The sequence below is a fragment of the Cucurbita pepo genome, chromosome LG08 (assembly GCF_002806865.2).
Source record: "Cucurbita pepo subsp. pepo cultivar mu-cu-16 chromosome LG08, ASM280686v2, whole genome shotgun sequence".
In the NCBI taxonomy this organism is placed as follows: domain Eukaryota; kingdom Viridiplantae; phylum Streptophyta; class Magnoliopsida; order Cucurbitales; family Cucurbitaceae; genus Cucurbita; species Cucurbita pepo.
Genome location: NC_036645.1, coordinates 4,929,624 through 4,955,656, shown reverse-complemented (window position 1 = coordinate 4,955,656; position 26,033 = coordinate 4,929,624). Strand labels below are relative to the sequence as shown.

Genomic DNA, 26,033 nt, shown 5'->3' with positions numbered 1-26,033 from the left:
CAATGGAGGTAGTATTTCTCACTTATAAACCCATAATCAAAAGGCCTCATTACCAATGGAGGTAGTATTTCTCACTTATAAACCCATAATCATTCCATAAATTAGCCAATGTGGGACTCACTCCCAATAATCCTCATCCCAATAATCCTCAATGTTGATTTAAATTTTAAAAGTTAGAAGCTTTTAGATTACAAAAACCAAATTTAATTCTGCTTTTATATAAGTTCAGGTCTCTTGTAATATAAGAAATTCAATCCGTTACCTTTTTTCTCTCGCTCTCTATCATGATAGCATTAACTTCTCCAAAACGAAGTTTTGCATGTTTTCCTACAAAAACATGTTCAGAAAATGCAGACCACGGACAGCTTTGGCAAAGAACAGTACAACGGAAAACATGCACGGTTTTGCAGGTTTCAATTTCCATTTCAAGAAGATGCGGCAATGCTCAGACAGATTCCAGATTGACTGCAACTCTAAACCGAAACAGCATATAGCTAATACATATGAACCATATACAAACTGCAGCAGCATCGATAAGGCAGAGAAAAATGTCATCTACATCACACACAAAGTCCATTATTAATCATTATACAAAGGAGTGGACAGCAGGGGGTTGAACTATCTTTCTTCATTTTAAACAACAAGATCACAAACTGGTGCAAACAAGTTCATGAAAACACCACCGTTCACGCTAGTCGAAAGGCCATCCAGAATACCCTGTTTGGTGTTGGGTGCTCTCATGTACGGCTGGCGAGCTGCTTCCAGTGGTCGCACTATGGTTTGAGTCAGAACTCGACGCTCGGAATGGCCATAAACTTGAAAATGGGTTCCTCCTTCCTTGATTTGTCCTACTATTCTCCCTCTCTCGGCTGTTTCGATTAAGATTGTTGCTTCCAGATGAGCTGTGGCTGCCACCTGACCCTTGTGCAGGCAGCTCTTGGCGGCAAACAGGGCAGGAGTTGTGCTGGACAAGCCAGGGAACTATACAATCCGAATGATACATATGGTCACATGGCATTTTCCTAGCTTCAGACCCTAATTCAAATTTATCTTGGCAAACAGGGCAGTGTGAATTCGAACGGATGTGTCTTTGCGTAATTTTAACAACAGGCATTGCATCGATTGAAGATCTAGATGCTGGGGGTGGTCCGCGTCGGTCGTTTGCTGAAAGCTGTTCAAACAATTCTTCAAGTCCAGGACCAATAAAATAATCACCACCATTGCTCCTACTCACACCAATTCCAGGAACCCCATTAAAAAAGGCTTCAAACCCACCATGTCCAGACAACCTAACAGGAATTTGGCCACCAAAGATCAACCAAGGACCAAATCCTGAACCATGATCTGGAATAGATTCCAACCTTCCCCTCATATCATTTCTGTCTATCAACCGTTGCCTCATAAAGTTTGAGAAAAGCTCCAGGAGTCCAAGCCTCCGATTGTGGTATTCATGACCATTGGCTCCAAAGAAATCAAGGGGACCTCTTTCCATCATTTCATCGAGTTCTTGAACAAATCCTCCATTACAGCTAGCGCAAACCATGTCCCGCCCACGGAGTTGAACTGGCTGCTCACATCTGTAACACCAATGGGTGTTCCTACTCGACATCCTTCCTCTCTTCTCTGCAAGTCTCAACCATGAAACTCCTCATTATTTAAGTAATGAGACTGTTAGTTTGCTACATATAGATATCTCGGCATTTTATGTTTAATAACTTCTCGAGGTTGAGTCTTATGTGCTTAGCTGACTAAGAAAACGCAATAATCTTGGCTGACTTTTATCCTTTTATTTCTTGATTTAATTAATGAAAGCACAAAATAGGTAATTTCACATCACATGCGTGTTTCATTCATAAAAAGATGCAAGAAGATTGAGAAATCTAGTTTCTAATAACAATTTCCAAATTAAATCAATGTAGAATATGATCTTCCCAAGTTCACAGACTTTAGGTTTGCTTTCCTCTATCTCAAGACCTATTGGTATTTCCATGTAAATTTGTTCTTTGAGGTTGCCCCCTTTTTGCATCAAGTTGATGTAGATTCAACTCTTGGTTCATATGAATAGATAGGAATACATAAATGGTAGTTCAATTAACTACTAGGGCATATATTCTTGGTAATATATCCCATATAATTAGATTAAGTAAATTCCTTATGCCATACCCATCCATTACAATCCCAAAAGTCGATAGTTCGGTTCTCCCTCTCACAATTGACGAACTTAAAATAAGAAAATAATTTTAAAAAATCACTTCGCAACAAGTCCTACTTTAAATCTACCAGAGCTTCCATTTAGTCTATATGGAATATTGAAATTCTATTTACATCCTACAACCTTTCTGGTGGGAAGACGCATATATTACCAACTCCATTTATTTTTTGTAGTTGTTTTCTTCTTTAACTACTGCTTTCCAATCAGGGTTAGGTGAAGAAGAGCTTCATGAATATTTTTCAGAATTCAAATGTTATCAAGCCTGGTAGCTTCATTGTCATCATTTGAGGTAGAAACAAAGCTAAGAGAATTTGGAGGTCCATTATTGGATTGAGATTCTCTTTTCCTCTGGGTATAAGTATTCTACCATATACACCTTCATTTCTTTTTATAGTGTTCTTCGGTTGAAGTGGCCGGGTTGAGGTTGGGTGCTGGTGATGATAAAATCAAGTGATTTCTACATCTACTTATGAACAATCTATTGATCAATAGTTTAAGAAGGTTCCAAAACTGGTCATTGTTATTCTCCCCTCGAGCATCAGTGTCCTTGACAAAGATTTGTCTCCAGGGAACGTCACATCATGATTATATAACATTTCCTCATTATCGCACTTGTAGCTGTTTGCATTTTAAAGATTTAAGAATCCAAATTGCTTCTAGTTTGAAAAGAACGATGTGCAACCACATATCTTAAGTGTAAACTAAAAACTAGTAATTGTTGGGGTAAATTTAAGAGGAGATCGAAGAGGTGTTTGGAAGTTTAATGTGCGTAAGAGCATCCCATTGATTGGGTAAGCTAGATCAAGAACTACTTTACCCCAAAAAAAATGTTTTAAACATTGGAGTAATAATCAAACTTCAACCCACCTCTAGCGTAAGTCTAATTTGCCTTTCGGCAATTCCGTTTTGTTCAGGAGCAACAATGCAAGAACTCAGATCAAGAATGCCTACTCATCTAATAAAATCACCTAAGTAGGTGTTGAGACAATATCGCGCACTACCAGTTTGGATCTTAAAAATGAATTGGGGTTGTATCATACGCTAGAAACTTGGAAAGATACAGATCTATCCTAGATCCAGTTACATTCATCAAGAATTGAAACAGCACTATAAAACCATAAAAGTAAAAGGAACTTCGGGAATCAGATTTCCCACTTGAACCAGACAAGGAATTCGATCCTTCGAGGTAATGAACTTGGTTAACACATCATCAAGTCAATAGTGTAAGGATAAACTCACGAAAATTCTAAGCAAATCAGATACAAAAACAAGTTTAGGCAGCAAAAAACTACAATTCCGAACAATTATCGACAGTTTGAGAACAGTGAAATGAAAAATGCACAACAAAATGATCCCCATCAGCACAAAAGTTGAAAAAAAGCAAATGAAGCACAGTGAAGAATCCAGAAAACAGGATTACAGAAATACAGGATGCGAGAAATGAGAGAAATGAAATTGTTAGAAAATGAAAAACAGAACGCACCTGGTGAAGCGAAGGGAAAGAAAAAGAAGGAATGTAGTGAAGTAGAGAGGAGAGAAGATGGGAGTGAACCCTAAAGATGGAGGAAGTGAATGGGTGAGAGTGAAAAATGGAATTTATTCCCACTTTTTTCTATTTTTTTCTATGTACAGGAAGCGGAAGCTGGAGTTGCCATACTTCCAATAAATTAAGACTTAACGTTTTTCATTATTGTTTTTAATTTCTTATATTTTTTTTAGGTTAAATTGTAAATAGGAATATTCACGCGATGGGACCCACCTTATTTAATTCTTTTTCTTTAAAGAAAGAAAAAATTATCCTACATTTATGATTTTCATTATTTTTACTTTTGATTATATTAATGAGATGATGGGACCTATCTTTCATTCTGTTTTCCCTACGGTGCTGTCCTAACGGATAATTTTGGACGTGTACCATATACTCTACACACAGCCCATACGTGCGAATATAGACTCACCAGTTAGTTCGCACACCNTCTACACACAGCCCATACATGCAAGTATGGGCTCACCAGCTAGTTCGCACACCGCTGGACCACTTTCCTTATCCGGTGGGCATACTCTAGGAGCCCCTTAGGCCGGACACCCGCTAGAACTAGTAACCGTCACGGCAGCGCTATGCTAAGCATAACGATCGTTGTCCTGCCATAGGATGTACGCGTTCGTACCCTCGTGATGGGATAGGGGTATCCCCCAAATGCACAAGCACACATAATGCATGAGGTTCCAAAACTTTTCCATTTTCATTATCCTTTAATACAACCCCGCTAGCATTATGTACATATCATGTCACTTTTCATATCGTTTCAGATATCGTTCATCATTCATATCATATCGTTTCTCATTCTTCAGTTCTCAAATCATACATAATTCTAACGGGGTTATATTTCATGCCATTTATCGTAATTTCATGTCATTCATATCATGTTGTATACACACAATTCAAGAGACCTAATATAACGTTCTATGCTTTTAACCTAACATTTTATCATATACACATCATACCATGACATATTGCATCACAATGTATCATATCATAAACAAGTCATAACGTAAACACTTCATAGTCATATCGTTCTCTAACTTATCATAGTCTTAACGTTCTTATACCTATCATAGACATATCATTACGTGAACGTACCTTAGTCATATCATCACAAGAACTTAACCTAACGCTATCGTTCTATCAATCCTAACGCTATCGTTCTATCAATCTATCACAAACCTATCCCTTTCTACCGTAACCTAACCATATTCTTCCATCAATCTCTCTTATCCATATCACTCTGGTATGTAACCTAACCTTAACGTTTCATGAACGTATTTTACTCCTACCATTACATTTCGTTTTGTGCATCCTTCTTGTATCCTATCTCAAACATATCCCTAAACACATCGTACCATAATTATTATCATACAATTCACATATTATAACATATACATAACATATAGGAAGCATGTCGATCCACAGACAATTCACACATATCAATACATATGACACGTGCAGAACCACAGGTCACGTGTCAACATCAAATATAACCATGCCAATAGTAAGATCACTTACCTGGTTAGCTTAAGTCGTTGTCACGAATATATCCTTAACGAAAGTTTGATTCCGTCATTTGAAATCCAAGTCAACATATGTGAGCCCATGACATCAGTTTCAAGTTTGAACTCTATAAAATTATTTCTGTAATTTACATTGGCCTGTAGAATTCTGATATTGCTGTTAGACAAAATTTAATGGAGTTCCATGCCCTCTAATATTTCGTGTTTTATTTTTAAATTCTATTAGACAAATCTTTCCTCAATCTTCTCTCCTCCCTCTTTGTAATTATTTTGTAAATAAATTTTCAATTCTATAAACAACATATTACTCTAACCCTATATTTATTTTCATTAGGTAAACAAATATTATTGGCCAATTTTAATGGATTCTTTGGCTACTATCTTACAAATTTATAGATTCTAACTTATTTCCTATAACGTCAAATGCTAACAAAAAAATCTAATTAATTAAATATGGGATCTGATTATTATAGGAAAGAAGATTTAATCCTAAATTAATTTCTTATAACCATAAGGTAAAGGAAATCTGAGATAGAATTTTAACCATAAGGTAAAGGAAATCTGAGATAGAATTTTATCCTAATAATAGACCAAAATCTTGTAAATATGCATTATATCTATTTCTGTTGAAACTTCTCATCTTACTTTTTCTGACATCTTTTCTGTTTATTTTTGGACTATCTGTGGGGTTGAGGAAAGAGGATGGGGTTGGGGTTGGGATGAGAGGTTAGTGGAGAAATGTGGGTAAATTTTATTTTTATTTTTATTTTTAAGTAATCTCTTTTAGTTAATTATTTATGAATTATTATTATTATTATTATTATTTTGACATATATTTTTTTATAATTATTTTTATTTATTTATTTATTTATTTATTTATTTGGGCTATTACAGTCTACCTCCTCAACTGGTTGCCAACGCGAAGCCTCGACTAGAAGAGCCACACTCACGAGGTGGGGTACAATAAGAAGCCTGCGATACATCATCTCCGAGTGTTGACTACATCGCGTACATGAAGATCACGCGTCCCACCTTGCCAAGTTCGATCCTAGGGGGTTGAAGATCGTCTTCATCGGCTATGAACTCAGGAGCAAGGCATAAGGTTCTATGATCCTGCAGGGAGACAAGTTCATGTATCGTGCAACGTTGTCTTTGACGAGAACACCTTCTGGAGGTGGAACGACGAGGTTGCGGTAGACAAGAACCTAGAATAATTCACGGTGGAGTATCTCACCACCAAGTCGGGAGAAGGAGGAGTACAGTGCCGGGCACTTTCACCGTCTTCTTCCTCTAGATAGGAAGAAGGAGCATTTTATATCGCACCATCGTCTGAAACTCGCCTTCCAGCTCCATTTTCAGTGTTTCTCCCCTTGATTTCTTCATGAAACTTAAAGATGGTGTTACAAGGAAGAGCTAGGGATTGATTTCATACCTTCTCATGGACTTTAGCCTAAGATATTCGCTTCCAAAGTTCGTCCAAAATCTATTTTCTCGCCGAAGATCAAAATCGGGGATCCTTTATTGGACAACTAGTTCTAGGGGTTTTCAAGGCCCTATTTCTTCATGAAACATCTTCCTTATCCTTCCCTCAAGCTAAAGAAATTGGTTTGGAGGAACGACTTTGAGTGTGGGATCTTAATTTCCAAAATTTGTTCTCGATCTGCAACTCACTCGAAACACCAATTTTCGTTTTCTTGGGCAGCCTGTTTTACGACGTTTCAGCCTCGATTACTTCATCAAAGTTACTCAACTTGATCTTTTGAAGCTAAAGGAATCTTCCATATGAAGGAAAAGGGATGGTAGATAGGAGTTCGACACTTATCCCCGATTTGAGCCCAAAGCTGATTTCCTTCAATTGGGCATGGTCTTGAGGTTATTTCTTTTCGTGGTTGTTGGGATTTATGCCCTAAAGCCTCGTAATTAATTATTTAGTTTTAAACCATAATTTATATTATTTTATTTGTGATTTAATTGTTATCCATTATATGAAAATCCAAGGTTATTAATGTAATCTTAAACAGTATGTGGTTGACATACAAGAGAATCGTGTTCAAGTAATAACCTAAAGAGTCTATAGTATATGGATAAGATTGGGTGCTTTATCCTGGTAACACTATTGATACGACCCACTTTGTAATCATTACAAATGATTTGATCCAAATCATTCATGTGAAGACATGGGTATCCTATACAATGAGTTTGTATAAGACTGGACAAAGAAATATTTAATCTCTCTTTATAAATTCGTTAATTGAGAAGATTAATATTTCACATGATGATCATATGCGACTCGATCTTAATCCTGAGTGAGTTATGCACTCCTGGCTGTGATGTCCTTTAATTTACATGGGTGAGAATGACTCTTTTAGCCGATTCAATATGCGTACTATTTTGGAAACTTAACCAAATATGGAGTTGGGAACATAATATCATGAGATGGAATTCATTTCTTTCCATATAAGGAAAGTAGATGAGTTGTTTAAGTACTGATTTCGGGACTTGAACAATGGGAACCCACCCTCTCATTGGCCCGAAAGGGACTTGGTTTATGATTGGATCATAAACAAATTGTTCATTAGAGAATCAGTGGTACTTAAGGTGAAGGATGTAATTACAGGGATAAAGCGGACTTTTGACCTAGTTGTAATTATGAACAACTCGTGAAGGATCGACTTACTTGTAATGATTATATCAATGGACATAACTTGTCCTACAGTGCATAAGAGTGCAAGTCTAGATCTATAATGGAGTGACTTAGAGTTAATGAATGAAAATTGATTAATTAAAGAGTTTAATTAATTAATTTTATATCATTGGAGCTTATAAGTTTAGGTCCATAAGGTCCCTTGCTAGCTCATAGTAACGCTAAAAGGTTCGATCAATTAATGTATTTTGATACATTAAATAAAAAATATATATTTGAAATTTGAATGAGATTCAAATTAATTAAATATATATTAGAATATCTTATAATATCTAAATATGATTTATATAATGTATAATATCCTGATATATTAAATATGCAAATATATTATTTGGCAAATATTCTCCGAGAGTCCCTATAAATGGGACCCTCGGGTTGAGCAAAAGACACATCAATCTCTCCCACTTTCTCTAGAGAATGAAATTACATCTCTAGAGAATTCTCGAAATTCTTTCTTCTCCTCCAATCCCTTTGGGATTTTCTTTCAAGAGGCTCCCACAAGCCTTGGCCTTGTGTTCGAGTCATAGCAAGGAAGATCTTGTGGAATATTGAAGAACTTTTGCATGGTTGGAATACTCTGAGAGTCTTGCAAGCTAGGGTTTCTACAAAGGTAGAGTTCTTACTCTTCTATTTATTGCTTTGTTTTAATTCTTAATAAAAATCAAAACGGTTTCCAATGCTTCTGCTACGTGGATGAAGAGTTCATTCCCTTCGGTGTAACCCTTACCANAAGTTCATTCCCTTCAGTGGTCTTCTATGGAAACACTCCTTGGAGGTGCAGAAACTGATTGGGATTGTCCTTGCTCGACGAATTATCGTGTATCCTTGGATTGAATTATTGAGTTTTCCTTGAAGCTCTTCAATGGCGGATTGGATTGGGGGAATGGTTTCTAGGCACTTTCAACACTCAATTTCTTCATAGAACTTGGGGGTAATCTTGTTTAGAAACGGTAGGAATAAGTTTGAAGGAAAATGATGGAGAATTTCTCTCAAATTTGGAAGAAAATCGAGAGTAAGAGACCCAAAACCTAAATGTTTATTTCTTGTGATTGAGAGCTCGTCCTTGCTCGATTCTTGTAACACTCAAAAAATGAATGGAATTAAATCCAACAAGAATAAGCCGCCCATGTAAGACCCAAATGATCAAAAGGAGAGGAATTAAAGGATTAAGGAAGGATGATGATCTCAAGCAAGTCATTCTTATACCCTAACAAGTAATGTTAAGGAGTTTAAGACCCATGGAAAAAGGATTGGAAAGTAAAAGTAAGTGAAAAGGACAAAAATGTCATTTTTCTAATTATTAAGGATCTCCCCGTATTTTTAGTTCCTTATCTAGAATGAATTTCAAGGAGCTCAAGAAGGGAAAAATGATCAACGTGAGATGAAGTATGTTTAGAAAGATTCTGGATTTTTCACGAAAAATAATATTAAAATATTCGGAAAGTGCCAAATTACCATAATACCCCTGGAAGAATTCATAATTACGAAAATGCCCCTCTGATCAGAATCAGAGCATCTACAGTGACCATCTGAGAAATATCTCTCGAAACTCAAATCTCAGCCGTTGGATCTTCCCCAAATTCGGATAAGATCTAGACAACGGACAAATCATCACATCCAACGACTGGTATTCAAAGCTAAAGTCGGTAAAGCCCTGATCGGAGCGGATTTTCCGACGAATTATCCAGAACGTTCAATCTCCGAATCACGACGAATCTGGAGCTTTCAATGTCGGTTTAAGCTCCACCTATAAAGTCTGGAGTAGGGGCAACAATATGGAACAAGACTCGAGCAAGGTCGAGCACCCATTCGAGAGTTATGAGCGTTTAGTTTGTGGGTTTCCTACTCTCGGGTTTCTTCCAAATTCGAGAGCAATTCTCCACCATTCCTCCTCAAAATTATTCCTATAGTTTCTAAACAATATTACCCACAATTTCTATGAAGGAATCGAGAGCTGAAACGTCGTATAACAAAATACCCAAGTGATAATAAATTCGACGTTTCGGGTGAGTTGCGNGGAATCGAGAGCTGAAACGTCGTATAACAAAATACCCAAGTGATAATAAATTCGACGTTTCGGGTGAGTTGCGTACCGAGAATGATTTCTCGAAATTAAGGACCCACACTCAAAGAAGTTCCTCCAAACCAATTCCTATAGCATGAGGAAAGGATAGGGAAGAGGTTCCATTAAGAAATCGGGCCTTGAAAACCCCTAGAATCGGCTACCCGATAAGAAATCCTCTGTTTTATCTCCGGCGAGGAAAATGATTTTGGACGAACTTTGGAGGCTAATATCTTAGGCTATGATCCATGAAAATGTATGAAATCAATCCCAAGCTCTTCCTTGTAACACCATCGTTAAGTTTAATGAAGGAATCGAGGGGAAGGCGAAGATATCGAGGCTGTGGAAGGCCACTTTCAGACGGCGGCGCAAAGGACGCGCGCGTCTTTTTCCTGTTCAGAGGAAGAAGACGATGACATGGCCGGTTCAGTTGAACCGGCCAAGTCAGCCCAAAATCTGACCTTCCCTTGGTGTTTCTCAATTTTAACCCTCTTCCATACCGGTTCTCATGACAAAACTTATGGTTCCAGAGACTAGACACAATAAGGAGTCTATGGAAGGAAATGTGAAGTAATTCGGGTACCGGAAGCTCAAGAACGAAGGTCCTGAACGTCGACGATGAGGTAAGTAGCCACCTTGGAACTTAAGAAATACTTGTAGGAATCACTTGGATTTTCATATGAACCCTAAACCAAGTATTACACAAGGATCTATGAAAGAAAAACTCAAAGAACCGTAAGTTAAGGTACTGAACCGACCAAATTTCTCGGGATTTAAGGAACATTAAAATAACCCACTAAATGAGCCCCGATGCCTATGAAAATTTAATGATGAACATATTATAGCATGTTTAGGTTATGTATGAAATTTAGTGGTCAGTGGATAAGGATAAGTAGGTAAACCAAGAAATGGGGTAAAATGACCATAATGCCCTTAAGGATATCTACAAACTCTACAGTAGATCGTATTGTATGATGATTGATGAGGTGGTGAAGTTTGAAAGCCACTAAAACTCATTAAGTAGCAAAACCAAGAATTAGGGGTAAAATGACCATAATGCCCCTAAGGAAGACTACCTACGGGTTAAGCACTAAATGACCTCCCAACATTATGAAATGTTGTATGAATCCTTATCTCATGATTTTGTATAAGGTAATGAAGTTTGGGAGTCATTGGGAAACGTTAGATAGCGAAACCAAGATATGGGGAAAAATGTATATCATGATCCACATGACTTTACCTCCTAGGATGACTAACGAGGTACCCATGAAATAAGAGATTCCCCATAGGTACCCTTGATTGCTAATAAGATTCTAAGTACACAAGGTTACGTTGGGCTATTCCTAAGAAGAACCTTTAAGTTCCAAGCTTGACCCAAGACGTTATGCATAAACCTAGGATCCCCAAGAATACAAGGAAACACCTAGGTTAATGTAGATGGTATGCTTAACAAGTTGCTAGGATCTATGCCCAGAGTAACCATTATCTCCCATCACGAAGTGTACCATGAGATCCCAATTCCTCTTTAGGTGAGATGCCCTGTTATATGTACCACGAGCAGGTTGTCATGATGGACTTATTATTTTCCTCACCTAAATGAGATGCCTTGCAACATGATATGCCAGCAGGATGCCACGTTTATGATAATGTCACCGATGCACTCATGGGGAGAAAACTAAGGGTTACTTTGAAAGTGTTTTCAGGACTAAAACACGATATATGACATGACAACCTTTAAGGGTTAGTTCCTGAAAACGAAACAAGAAGTCATATCCTAGCTCAAGGTCTAAATATGCTTCAAATCACCAACCATGTCCTATAAGATCTATTTTATAAGACACGAGTATAAACTCAAGATTTCAAGTTTTTTGGAGCAAGTTTGGAACATAAGCCAAGATGGAACTTAAGGAAACGCCTAAAGAAAACATGTCAAGATTCAAGACCCTTCTAGAACCCTCTAGGGAGCCCATTATAAACTTATGACCTTCTAGAATAACTCATGCTAGTTATTACGATGAGTTCATATGATCACGAATGTGTATAACAACTTTCGCCTCAAGAAAATAAGAATTTTAGAAACTTATAAGATTAAGAATCAAGAACAAGCTATACAACCACGAAGACAAGAAGAATGATAGGTACCACTCAAACATAAGGGACCAAAGTCCTTAAGACTCAAAATTCAAGAATGCTAGGTATTACTCTAAGCATGTCTAATTGTGGCCCATATCTCCCATCATGCGGTGCTTTCTAAGGAGGCATTTTTCTTCTTCTAGGTGGGATGCCCTACACCGTGTTTGCTTTGCAGGATGTCATGTTTGACCTCATTCCCCTCACCTAGATGAGATGCCCTGCGCCATGTTATGATTTGCAGGATGCCATGTTCATGTATGCACCGATCACGCGACCTATATGGTCTATATTAGATTATGTGACCTTTATGGTCTATGCCATGTTCATGATGCATCGATCATGTGACCTTTATGGTCTATGCCATGTTCATGCATGTATCGATCACGTGACCTTTATGGTCTATCATGGGGAGAACATATGGCCACGATGGAGCAAGAAGAGAGTAAGTTACCCTAGCCATGAATTAAGAATCTCCTAAGACCTCCCACGGTACGTCATGTGTATGACTTAGACTACGCTGCTTGGAACGAAGAAGCCTTGAGCGTAGGTATTAAGACTGTGTCACTTGGAACGTATGAAGCCTCGGACACAGGTTGACAAGTTTATGTCTAGTACCATAAATCTTAAGGGGAGTGTCTTGGAGAATGAATTAAGAAACATAACAAGAACTTACGACAAGAACAAGAAAACAAAAAGTGTGGTACCCTAGCATATCAAGGACACGATTAAGAGCCTACAAGTAGGCTGCTTACTGAGTCTTGTACTCATTCCTTATTTTCTATTTTTTTCAGAAAATAAGAAGCTGGTCGAGGTCGGGAGCGGACTCTGGAGCAGGTGCCATAGACAAACCTCACCGGTCGTCCTCCTACCCTTTTGTGTCGTCCCTTAACTTGTGTTTTAACTGTTGTGTTGTGTTTTAAAATATTTTGTATAAACTTTATTTTGTTTTAAGTTTTGGTTGTTTTATTTTGAACAAAAAAAAAATTATCTGTCTTTTTAGAGTCATCGAGTCACCCCAGTTCTTACAATTCTTGTCCAATACTATTGCCCCAACTTCAGAATTTATAGGGGAAGTTGCCACCGATGTTGAAACCTCCAGAATTATCGTGTTGAAGATTAAATTTTCTGGATAATCCGTCGAAAATATCCTCTCCGATTAGCGAGCTATTGACTACCAATTTGAATACTGACCATTGGATGTGATGATCTGTGAACGTTCTAGATTATGTCCAATTTTGGAGGAGATCCAACGACTCATTTTTTAGATTTAATGGATTTTGTGCAGAAGGTCACTATGAAAGTTCTGATTGAGGGTAGAAGGACATTTTCGCAAGTATCTCGAAGTTTAGGAGTATTTTGGTAATTTGCCACTTTTTCGAATATTTTATTATTACTTTTCTTGAAAAATCCAAAAATTTATCTAAATTTTTTTTTCTTTCTTGGTAATTTTTACTTTCTTCAGCCTCTTGAAATTCTTTCTAGAGCAGCAATTAAAAATTGGAAAATTGCTTAGAAATGGGAAAATGTTTTATTATTATTATTATTATTATTTTTCACTTGCCTTCTCCTTTCGATCCTTTTTTAACGGCCTTTAATCCTTAAAATTAATTTTCAGGGTATAGAAATATATTACTGAGACCTTTTCTCCAATCTCTCCAATTTCTCTGTGTTTGGGATGTAAACCCCATTCTTAACCGTTGGAAGAATTTCCTCCTGTTGAGTTCCAAAAGTATTCTGTCGTCCTTGACCATGGCGTCCAACCACATGGTAGGTGAGATGGGAAAAGTTTCAGGTATGAATTGAACTGTGTTATGATTTCATCAAAAGTGTATTGTGAATTAAACTGTGGATTTAAATGGAGGCATGTACGAATCATGATGATTGAAATTAGGACGTGAAATCTCAAGAAGATTGTTGGATAGATTTCAGGCAAACCACTTGGCGCCCAACCACATAAACTTTCCTTTTTCAACCTCAAGCTCTGGTGAATTTTCTACCTTTTCTACTCGTTCGATTTTTACCAAATATGAGTATGTTTTAGACGAGACACAACTCATGGAATCCAACCGCTACAATTCAAAATAGAGGTCGGTTGCCAATTGATCGGAGAAGATAAGTCAAAGTCATTAGAGGGTCAAATTGCCCACCTCAACCCATTATTGAGGTCTTAAGTAAGCTTATGGCACACTCATGCAACAAGTATCTAAGCCTAAATTTTCCAAGACATGAAGTATATTAGGTACCACTCACGAAACAAGAACCAAGAATGAGATCTAAGGACAATGACAAGACCAAAACTACACTCAACTTCGGGACTGATCGAGTATGGTTGGTTCCATCCCGAGATCTCCAACAAGATTCAAAATTAAATTGTTTTTTAAACACTATCTTTACACTGAACATCAACTTCAGGACTAGACCTCGATGAGTAGGATCAAACGAACATCAATTCATAAAATTTAGTGACTTCGACTTAGGGCAACAAAGTACGTGGTCTTATTGTTGGCAAACCTTCGAACTTGATTGGGTGATTTAAGTGATGTATGAATGAGACGTACCCTATACCCTATTTACATGTTATTTCATAATGCAATGTTATGTTACACTATGGTTATGTGATGTTTGCTATGATTATGTAATGGTATGAGTATCATGTGATACATGTACTTTCTACGTTCATATTATGCCAATGAGACATCTTTGAGCCATGTATGATAATCGTGAGACTAATGTCATGTATATGCATGCATGTTTCATAGGAGAGTTATGTTAGGAATAAAATGGAAGTATTATGTCCATCATAATCATATAATATGTTTTTGAAATACGGGACCTCATACATATTGTATAGCACGAGCATGGAATACTTCCCTAGTGTGAGCAATGTGCTAGCCTGTAGTCAAACCTAGAGGGTACGCGAGGCTGCTTAGTGGGTTCATGTGCGCATGCATGAATGTAGGTAGAAAAGTACCAAACATCCCAGAAAAGAAAGTAGAGCCCAAGATACTATAATGGCATGTGATTGCATTTGAGAATGGAGACTATAACACTAAACATTTAAACCCGGGAAATTAAGTTAGGAAATTAAGTTAGGAAATTAACTTAGGAAATTGAAATCAACTTGTTTTCCATGAATGGGCAGGTACATATAAAATTAAAGGCAGGCAGCAATAATTAGAGAGGCATGAAAAATCAAACAAATTTCCTGGTCAAAATTTTGGAAGGGGCGTTCCAAAACAAAGCAACAAAACCCATGGGAAAGAACTTGGAAAGATTGTGGCGATAACCCCAAATATTCTTCACCAATTGCACATACAAAGGCATTTGAATGATTATAAACATCGTGACTGGAAAAAACGTCGCCAAATACAACAAACTCACCGTCCACTTCATCTCCTCCGTCTTCACTGTCAACACGATCGTCAATGCAAATGCCATCATCGTGGTTGCCACTGATAGGAACAGCAATTGAAATCCCATCGACAATTTCAGCGGCAAAGTGTAAAGAAAAGCATCCATCTTAAATGACGATGTTAGAACAGAGAGAAACAGAACCAATGAGGTGAGCGCCGTGGCGAGGCCGATGATGTCCATTATAGTGAAGACGATGTAGATGGGTTCAGTGAGGAGGACTGGAGAGCCTGTCTTGCTGTTGAGGCCGCCAGGGACAGTGTAGGCGGCGGCGAAGACGACGGTGGAAATGAGGACGGCGACAGCAGAACACGACTCAGAGGTTTTCTTTAGCCATTCTTTCCCATCCTCGAGCAGTTTGTTATGCGTCTTGTCAAAGAACTCGCGAGCTGTCCATTTCATCTTGCTGTGATGCATGGTGTAGAGCGCAGGGATCTGAGTTTGCACGCGTTCATACCATTTTAGCTCTTCTTGAAGTTGCAGAGCAGGGCCATGAGTCCCACCGCTGTAGAATTTCGTGATACCCACATGGTGCAGTGCGGTGAATCCCATGTCGTCAATTCTATTGACAAGCCTCGTCATTATTAATCTTCGTTTCAAAATCCAATCGAAGATATTTTTCCGGCGATGTGCAATAGCTACGTGAAGGATGTTTCTGTCGTGTACCGTTAGGTAATCGACGGCCTGAGGATTCGCTTGGAAGATCTCGTCGACGATCTCGATAATTCCATTGGCGGCAGCGAGAAGGAGAGGGGTTTCATGGTGATCATTGTATTCGAAGTCTGGGATTTCTCCTTGGTTGTTAACGGGTTTAGATTGGATTTCTAAGATATCCAGTTTTTCGTTTTCGTCGGAGAGAGAGATTCCGGTGGAGTCGATTTCGGTGGTGTCCGGTGTCACTTTGGTTTTACGCCATGAATTATCGATTTGAGCAAGCTTTTTGGTGATGGTTACGCCTAATTTGTGGTGTCGCTTTTTCTTATACATCTCTTTCCATTGTGGCCATCCTGTAAACATCTTGTTGGGTTATAAAATTATTGAATCAAACATGAAATTTGAATTCAGAAAATAGAGAATAAGAGAGACCCAGAAAAATGAATCTCCAAAACAGCCCTGTCAAACATCCTACAAAATATATCCCTGCAAAATTCATAAACTTACACAAATCAACCCCACAAGCTTTCAATTGGAAAAAGAATTGGAAATCTAGTATGATATTATCCATTTAAATTGGAAAAAGAATTGGAAATCTAGTATGATATTATCCATTTTGAATACAAGCGACTCCATAGATTAGAGTCGATAACGTGGGACTCCCTTACGACACTTACAAAAATTGGGTGGACGATTAGAGTTGGTTCCGGCTTCTAAATCACCATTCTTCTTGTTTTTTAAGCAGCAACTCGCATGGTTTTTGGAAGACTCAGAATTTGAGGGCTTGTAATTGTAAATGTCCTCGTTAGGAAGCACTGTGATAAAAAATTAAAAAAATTAAAAAAATTAAAAAAAAAAAAAAAGAATTTTATATGATTATTTAATTAATAGATGTGTAAAAAATAATAGAAAAGAAAAGGGGTTACGAGTATAGATAAATGATTCAAAGAAGGTGAGGGAGGATCCGCTATGGAAAGCGAGGGGCATGTTAGCCAAGATTTGAAGAGCCGTTTTGCCTTCTGAATCCTTCATTTCCAACAGCGACTCGTCGAACTCAGCCAGTTTCAACACAACATCTGAAATCAAACCACAACTAAATATTTGAACAATGTATTTGAAAACACGCATAAAAAAGGGAAAGGGAAAGGGAAAGGCAGAGGCAAACCAAATTTCTGGCTCTGAATCACTGCATGAATAATGGGTTTATTGTTTCTTGTAGTCCAATTCCTAGGGGATCGAGACAGGTAATCATCACAGTCCTCCAAGATGAACTCAACAATGTCAAGATGCCCACATCGAGCCGCTCTAAACAGAGGAGTTTCCCCATAAATATTCGCTGTTAACAGATCGTCTTTATTGTAATCAACTAGAAGCTTCACGGCCGCCAAATTCCCAATTGTGGCAGCTTCATGCAACGGCGTGTTTCCGGCACTGTTCCTCCAGAAATCATCGCGCACTGTGGTAATCGCCGCCAGTAAACTCTTCAACGGCTGCTCTTCTCCGCTGTACACCGCCAGATGCAACGCCGTGTCTCTGCTCGTGGTCATTGGAAATACGATCTTCATTTCCTCTTTTAATTCTTCTTGCACACTCTTCCATTCCTCTTTGATCACTGCCTTGTAAAGCCCTCGCATTACGTCGAACAGACTCATTTTTTATATATATATCTCTCTCTCTCTTTCACTTCAACAATATCACAGAGTATATATATATATATATATATATATATATGTTCTAAAAAATTCAAAACATTTTGGTTTGCTTCTTCAAGTCGTAAAGCCTTGATTCTGTCGCTTAAATAAAAGTGAAAGTGAAAGAACATGTTTCTCTCCTTTTTAGGTGCAAAAATATTTTAAACTTTTTTACTATTCACCATCGATGGTACGAGATTATTAACCGAGTCTTAGTCATTTTTTATTATGCCTTCGAAATTGAGGCTCACTATATTTTCGTTCCGATATCATGTCAGATGAACACGACTATTCACAATAGTATGATATTGTCCACTTTGAACCTAAGTTCTTGTTCCACGAAAATAGTATTTCTGGATTATAAATATAAGATCATTCTTTAAACAATTCCTCAAACTTCAAACAATCTATTCTTTGGTTTCCTTCACACTCAACTCTTTATACTTGGTATATGCATATGATCACATTGTACGTCTATTTAAATTATTGTACAATGAGTTGTAATCAAACAGAAGTGAATCATAAGAAGGAAAAAAGTTGTTCCTTCCCAATATATATGTAACTTTTTAAAAAAAATAAAAAATACTTTAGGATATTGTACTCATACTTTTTATGTTCCATATTCTTCTTGGACATTGTTCTTGGATTTGCTGGTGGGAGTTTGAAAAAGAATACGAAATTGAGTAATAATTAAATTAATAAAAATATCCCTAAAATTTGTATTTTCTTCTTATGAGTGATCCAACGTTCAAAAATTTTAACAATAATTTTACACTAAACAAAAAAAATCAAAAAAATAACGACAAATGAGACTTGTCTATGATACCTGCTCAAAAGTCTGCTCCCAACCTCGACCAGATTCTTATTTTTTTGAAAAACATGTAAAATATGGAGCAGAGTACAAAGACTCAGCAAGTAGCCTATTTATAGGTTTTTACTGGTGTCCATAAGGTGTGTTAGAGTACCATGCTTATTTTGTGGTCTTGTCATTGTCCTTAGATCTCATTCTTGGTTCTAGTTTAATGAGTGGTACCTCGTATACTTCATGTCTTGAAAAACTTAGGTTTGGATACTTTGTTGCACGGGTGTGTGATAAGCTTATTTAATTCAGGTTCATGAGGTAGCCTCCAGATTGCTTAAGAATCAAGGACTTACTTAGAGCGCATCTTAATCTAGAAAAACATCATCAAAATAGGACTTAGGACAAAAAGTTGAACTTAATGGTAGAAGGTAGTTAGAAGTAGACTTTCTCTCATGTTGTCATTCTAAAGTCTATTATTACACCTTATGAATGATGTAATCTTTCAATTTAACATAAATAGATGACTACCTAACCAATTCCAAATGAATGATTTGGGATAATTCTATATATCCTAAAAATATAGATTTAAGGATAAACGTTAATATTGTCTCATATATCTTGTATTAACAAAATTGTTGTCAAATATTTGATGCAAAACTTCAAAGAATGATAATGATCATTTAAATATGAAGTTAGAGGAATAGTAATATATAATGATTTTTTTTTTTTTATATTTTGTGTATGGAGTTAAAGATTTGATCTTTAAGGTACACTACTTGTTACATAAATTTTTTCTAAATTTAGAAAAATTTATGTTAAGATCAATTTTATCTTAGATTGTGAAGTATGGTTTTTATTTTTAAGCAATCAAATGACTTGTAGGATTATAATAATATCTTAAACATTTGATAATTGTTTTAATAATATCTATAGAGAATGATAGTGAGAGAGAAAGCATCTGCTAGTGATCAATATGATTTTTAATGATAATTGTTTTGAGTTATATAAAATGACTCTTTAAAATGTTTAGGATTACGAGACATGTCTCATCTTCTCTAGGGCAAGTGGAAGAACTTGGGTATAGAGTATTGTTGAAATATCATTACTAGCCCAATAGATCAAGCCCAATACTTGTAGAGCCCATTGTATATTTATTTTAGTAGAGATTTTAGGAAAAGATAAATATATATTTTAGATATAGAGGGGAGATCTATTCCTATTTTAGGAAAAAGATTTAGATTATGAGTCTCATAGTATAAAATACCTTTCCACACTACGTAGGTTTTCATCCCAAAAATCCAAAAACAATAAAGAGTAGTAATATTCTACAAAGTTTCTTGTATTCTCTTCTCGATTGGTCTTAATAAGGAGTGCGAGTGTTTCCCATAGAGAGTTGTGTTAATAGAGAGTACAGGCCCATTAGTCGTGTTCATTCTAACATGGTATCAGAGCCATGCCCTAAACCTAACCATGTCGATAAAATTCTCAAATGTCGAACAAAGAATTGTGGGCCTTGAAGGTGTAGTCAAAAGTGATTAAAGTGTCAAACAAAGGCTGTAATTTGTTCGAGGGCTCCACAGAAAGGAGTTGAGCCTCGATTAAGGGGAAACTATTTGATAGCTCCATAAGCCTCAGGGGAGGCTTATAGTGTACTTTGTTCGAGGGGAGGATTGTTGAGGATTATTGGGAGTGAGTGTCACATTTGTTCGAGGGGAGGATTGTTGAGGATTATTGGGAGTGAGTGTCACATTGGTTAATTTAGTGGAAGATCATGAGTTTATAAATGAGGAATACTATTTCCATTGGTGTGAGGCCTTCTGGGGAAGCCCAAAGCAAAGCTATGAGATCTTACGCTCAAAGTGGACAATATCATACTATTGTGTAGATCTGTGATTCCTAACAAGTATGCCCTAGGACACCTCTCTCACCAGTTTTAGTGCAAGTGGGAGATTATTGGGATTTATGCCCTAAAGTCTCGTACAATCATTTTTATTATTTTATTTTGTAATTTAATTGTTATACATTGTGTGAAAACTATTGATACTACCCACTTTACAATTGTTACAAATGATTTGATCCAAAATCATTCATGTGAAGACATAGAAGTGGGGGTATCCTATACAATGAGTTTGTATAAGATTGGACCAAGAAATACTTAATGGTTATTAATCTAATCTTGAAGAGTATGTGGTTGACATCCAAGAGAATCGTGTTCAAATAATAACCTAAAGTGTCTATAGTATATGGATAAGGTTGGATGCCTTATCCTGGTCAAACTATTGATACAACAATTGTTACAAATGATTTGATCCAAATCGTTCATGTGAAGACATACAAGTGGGGGTATCCTATACAATGAGTTTGTATAAGATTGGACCAAGAAATACTTAATTTCTCTTTATAAATCCGTTAATTGAGAAGATTAATATTTTACATGATGATCATATGCGACTCGATTTTAATCTTGAGTCAGTATGAACTCTTGCTTGTTAGGCTTGTCCTTTAATTTACATGGGTGAGATTGACTCCTTTCGGTGATTCAATATGTCTACCATTTTGGGTACTTGACCAAATAAGGAGTTGAGAACATAATATCATGAGATGAAATTCACTTCTTTCCATATATGAAAAGTAGATGAGTTGTTCTTTTAAGTACTGATTTCGGGACTTGATCGATGGGCCCCGCCCTCTCATTTGCCCAAGAGAAAATCCCTTTAGAATTTTCTTTCAAGAGGCTCCCACAAGCATTGACCTTGTGTTGAAGTCATAACAAGGAGGACTTATGGCATATGAACTTTTGGATCGTTGAAATATTTCAAGAAGTTTTGGATGGTTGAAATATTTCAAGAAGTCTTGCAAGAGTTATTGCTCTCCTATTTATTGCTTTGTTTTAATTCTTAATAAAAATCAAAACAATTTCTAATGCTTCCGATGAAGAGTCTATTCCCTTCATGCATTACATGACTCCAATAACAGAGTTACTTACTGAGTATTTCCTAATTACTCAAACCACATGCTATTCATAGCATATATTGCAGGTAAAGATAAAATGCCCCTACATAGATGACTGTGATAAGTTAGGATAATATTATGCATTGTTTTTCCTTAGTAGATCATAGGAAGTTTAGGGTTTTAATTTTCGTAATGGAATTTATGTTAATGATTTGGTTATGATATCGATGGTAATTTTATTTCTTATTTTTAAATTAAACTTATAATTCAATGACTTCATTTGAAAGATTTTATTAAGTTTTTATGTGCATGTTTGAAAAGTCATGCACGTGTGACGTCTCTATTTTAGATTAGCAAATTAGGGACATTACATTAGTTAGTGCTTCCGGTTTGAAATAGAAATTTGTCAAGGGATTTGATTCCGAAGCTAACTCCGAACTAACTTGCTTGTTTTCTTTCTTCTCAAAATTGATCGAAGAATGTAAGGAAAAGGAGAAATAAGAAAGAGAAATGAATTGGGATGTAGGAACAAGGAGAAGAGAAAGTGAATTAATTTGTGGAGGAAAGCGGAAGAAATGAGGTGAAAAGGAGTAAATAGAGAATGTGGGAAGAGTGTGGTATGTATATATATATATATATGTATCATTTGACTTTAACAATATTTTGTCCCAAACATTACCTTAAACTTGGAATAACTTGGGTGCTTCCCCATCATGTTGTCCTCCTATTTTTATGCCACCTCCTCTAACTTATGGTTTTGCCTAAATACTTACCAATGTTTATGTCATGTCTCTAATGAGGTCCTTCCTTTTATGGCTAAAATTTGTATGGATTTTTCATAACTTAGCTCTCATCTTTAAAAGAAAAAAAAAAAAAACTCAATCTATCACATGGGTCTGGTCCAACATGTCCTTACGAAGCATAGACACGTAAAACATGTTGTGCATGGTAGAAAAAATGGTGACAATCTCAATCAATATTTCGTCGGTCTAATTTAAGATCATGATGAAGTGTGGATTCAACCTATCTTCTTTATATCTGAACTTCAAAATACCTTTCATTAGTTTCACCTTAAAAAATACCGTGTCATGAAGTTTCTTTTATTAGTGTCACCTTAAAAAATATCGTGTCACCTACTCCAAACTTAATATTCTCATATCTTACATTGACACTTTTCTATACCCTCTAGGACGTTTGCATTTTCATCCTTATCTTCTACACATGACCTCATTAGTAATTTGAACCACTTTTAGTTCTAATAGCTCGAGTTCACCTTCCTCGTCTCAATATACTAGAGACCTATATCATTACTCTATAAAATAATGCTACATTTTATTTTCTTGTATTCTTGGGATGAAAAACTTAATGAGGTGGAAGGGTATTTATATCCGAGACTCAACAATATCAACCACCATCTTATCATTTTTAACTTAAAAAAAAACTATCTAAATATTATTTTCTAATTTGAAATTTGCCCATTAAATCTCCTCAATTTGCTTCAAAAGTTAAATCTTAATGTTAATAATATTATAGACAAATATCATCTTTGGTGAAAAAAACAATGTCTTTTTATTTTTATATCACGAATATCTCAATTTTTATGGTATAGAATATCTCAATATTTATAATATAATAAATATTAACATTTTCATAGATACTAATTATACTTGTTAGGATTAGATTTGATAAACTGATTCGTTCGAGGGATTGTTAGGATTAGATTTGATTTGGATTAAATTTGATTATTTGGGTGTTAGGATTGTTAGGATGAGATTTGATTTGGATTAAATTGGATTATTTGGATTAGATTTGATTTAGTTATTTGAATTAGATTGAGTCCAGATTTAGTCATAGATTTGAGTATGTAACACTATATAATAGCCAATTTTATTCTTCAATAGGGAGTGACTCCATTCCTAACACTTATTTTAAGTTAGAACGGTTTATGTATTCCTATTATATAAAATTCTTAGTAATAAAGTTACGAGAAATTTAATTTCTCTAATAGTTAGTAAAAATACCATTTTTAATATTAGAAAACAATTTTTACTTCAACGTGATGTTTAAGTTTTATGAATAAATTGAGGCTAAATAACTAAAATACAAGTACGGAACTTAATTTTAGAGCTATTGTGAAAAGACAGTTGTGTTAAGTTATGGAGCCTGAAGCTTATTTATAGCTTTGTCCAGTAAAGCTATATTTGGTAAAGCTATATTCGGTAAAGCTATATATGGTAAATAGCTATATTTAGTAGATGGTTAAATGCTATAATAGTAAATAACTATATATAGTAAATGGTTAAATCTGGTAAAGCTATATATAGTAAACTGAACTATATATATATTCCATCCGGTTAGAGGTTTAAGATTTACTTTCTATTGTCGGTAATTCTATCTTACTCTACATACGTGAAGTCATCAATAAGAAAATCCTTTTAGAAGAGTTCTCCTTGCACTTTTCTCTATCCCGTTCTTTGTATTCATCTAGATCGAGCGTGTGCGTTGTTGTGTGATCCTAACAAGTTGCGAATCTTCTTCTTCTTGAATCAATCACGTCAACTCAAAACCGAATTCACATTCATATTTTAGTCTTATAGATCCCTTCCATATTAATTGTCATGAAATTTTTTTTGGTTTATTATGAATTAGCTCTACACCGATGAATTGTATATCGTCATAAGTGGTGAAAAAAATAGTTTTGTTAGTGTTTACTATGAAAAATATAATATCAATGATGTGAATTAAAAATACGAAACGAAAATAAACTATACTCTTTTTATTTTCCAACGAGTTAAAAATTCAATACGCTGTTGGAAAATAGTATTGACGGCACGACCGGCGAATACAAATTTTTACATAATAGTTTTATAATTTATACTAAAAATATAAAGAGAAGACAATTTGAGTGGAGCACGTGGCCCTATGTGGATCCATCCTTGTTTTAATACCCCACCAATTTAATGAGAGCTTATTGCAAACACTACCATATGCTTGTCTCTCCACTTCCCATCTCATTTTCAGTACCTTTATTCCATAACATCCAAAAATGTCCATATCACAATTTCTACTTTCACTTTATATTTTCATCTTTTGAAATGAGGGGACGATGGAATTTAAAAAAAAAACTCTGAGTTCGATGGAATTTTTTGTTATCTAATTATTGAGTGTTGAACACAATTGGGAAACACTCGCACCTTGTATTAACATCAACCGAGAAGAGATTATAAGACACTATATAAACTACTCCCCTCTATACTTTGGATTTCTTGGGATGAAAACCTTGGTAGGTTGGACGGACAAATTATTTTCTAACCATTTATTCCTAAAATAATTAGGTATCTCTATTTCTAAAATACATATATCATTTTCCTAAAATACATAGATAATGGGCTCATACAATTATTGGGTTTGACCCTCCTGGGCTAGTGATGATAATTTAACACTCTCCCCAGTACTAGTTCTCATTTGTTGCACTATGTTGAGCTGACAGCAAAAGCTCTCATGTTGCCCGTATTAAGCCCTTTTGTAAAATGTCTGCCACTTGGTCATCTGCCATGATTTGTTGCATCTCGATTTCTTCCTTCAAAACTTTCTCTCTAATGAAATGGTAGTGCACCTCCACATGCTTTGTTCTACCATGAAACAGACGATTTTCTGCTAGGCAAATTGCAAATTGGTTGTCGCAATGAAATGATGTAGGATAGTCAATTCTCTAGTGCCAATCTTCCATCAAGAGTTTTAGCCATGTACTTTCCTGAGCTGCTTTGTACTTTGCTTCTCTAGTTGACAATGTTGGAATAAACTTCAAATACTATAGGTTAGTTTTGTTGAAATAAACTTAAAATGCAAAATGTTAATTTTAGGTAATTTGTTAGGAGAGGTTAATTTAAAAAGTCTTGGTGAAAGAAAAAAGGCCCAGAGCTTGTAGGAATGATGGTAGGTTCATGGGTGCTCTCTCGTACCTATTGTTAGAGTTAGAAAACTTATAAATACCTAATCCTTCCATTGTAAAATCAGAGCAAAACAGAGCAAGAGAGAAAAGAAATACAGATCAATAGAAAAGGCTTTTTGATAAAAATCAGTGTTCTTTGTCTCCTTGTCTCTTCTCTCTCGACATCTCCTTCACAGGTACGCGAGTAGTATTTTCACAAAGCGGTATCGGAGCGCTCTATCGTTAGTGTGTGTGAGAATTACTTCACAGATTAGTGAGTCTTATTTTAACAAATTGGTATCAAAGCCAATGGCGAATGTGATGGGTAAAATGCCGCTACCACGATTAACAAAGAAAAACTACGAGAATTGGAGCATCCAAATGAAAGCTCTTCTCGGTTCTCAAGATGCAT

General features: G+C 36.0%; 2 protein-coding genes across 2 annotated transcripts; both read right to left on the bottom strand.

Annotated features, from left to right (window-relative positions):
• Nucleotides 1-474: 474 nt before the first annotated feature.
• Nucleotides 475-3,825, bottom strand: LOC111800238 (probable E3 ubiquitin-protein ligase RHC1A). Its single transcript, XM_023683840.1, has 2 exons — nucleotides 3,696-3,825; nucleotides 475-1,623 (listed from the first exon to the last, which is right to left on the bottom strand). Exon 2 carries the CDS (start codon nucleotides 1,607-1,609, stop codon nucleotides 692-694), a length of 918 nt encoding a protein of 305 aa, XP_023539608.1. The 5' UTR covers nucleotides 1,610-1,623; nucleotides 3,696-3,825; the 3' UTR covers nucleotides 475-691.
• LOC111800231 lies at nucleotides 3,787-17,903 on the bottom strand. Its single transcript, XM_023683831.1, has 8 exons — nucleotides 17,411-17,903; nucleotides 17,172-17,321; nucleotides 16,923-17,060; nucleotides 16,678-16,731; nucleotides 16,039-16,598; nucleotides 14,841-14,850; nucleotides 12,662-12,666; nucleotides 3,787-3,854 (listed from the first exon to the last, which is right to left on the bottom strand). Exons 1-8 carry the CDS (start codon nucleotides 17,895-17,897, stop codon nucleotides 3,825-3,827), a joined length of 1,434 nt encoding a protein of 477 aa, XP_023539599.1. The 5' UTR covers nucleotides 17,898-17,903; the 3' UTR covers nucleotides 3,787-3,824.
• Between the last annotated feature and the right edge of the window lie 8,130 nt (nucleotides 17,904-26,033).

Excerpts from the sequence above, each read along its gene's own strand:
- LOC111800238 (XM_023683840.1), bottom strand. The coding sequence starts at position 1,609 with ATGTCGAGTAGGAACACCCATTGGTGTTACAGATGTGAGCAGCCAGTT.
- LOC111800231 (XM_023683831.1), bottom strand. The coding sequence starts at position 17,897 with ATGAGTCTGTTCGACGTAATGCGAGGGCTTTACAAGGCAGTGATCAAA. Across the intron at positions 17,061-17,171 it reads TGAATCATTTATCTATACTC|TGCTTCCTAACGAGGACATT; the intron begins GTAACCCCTTTT and ends TTTTTATCACAG. Across the intron at positions 16,732-16,922 it reads TAATCGTCCACCCAATTTTT|GGATATATTTTGTAGGATGT; the intron begins GTAAGTGTCGTA and ends TGAATTTTGCAG.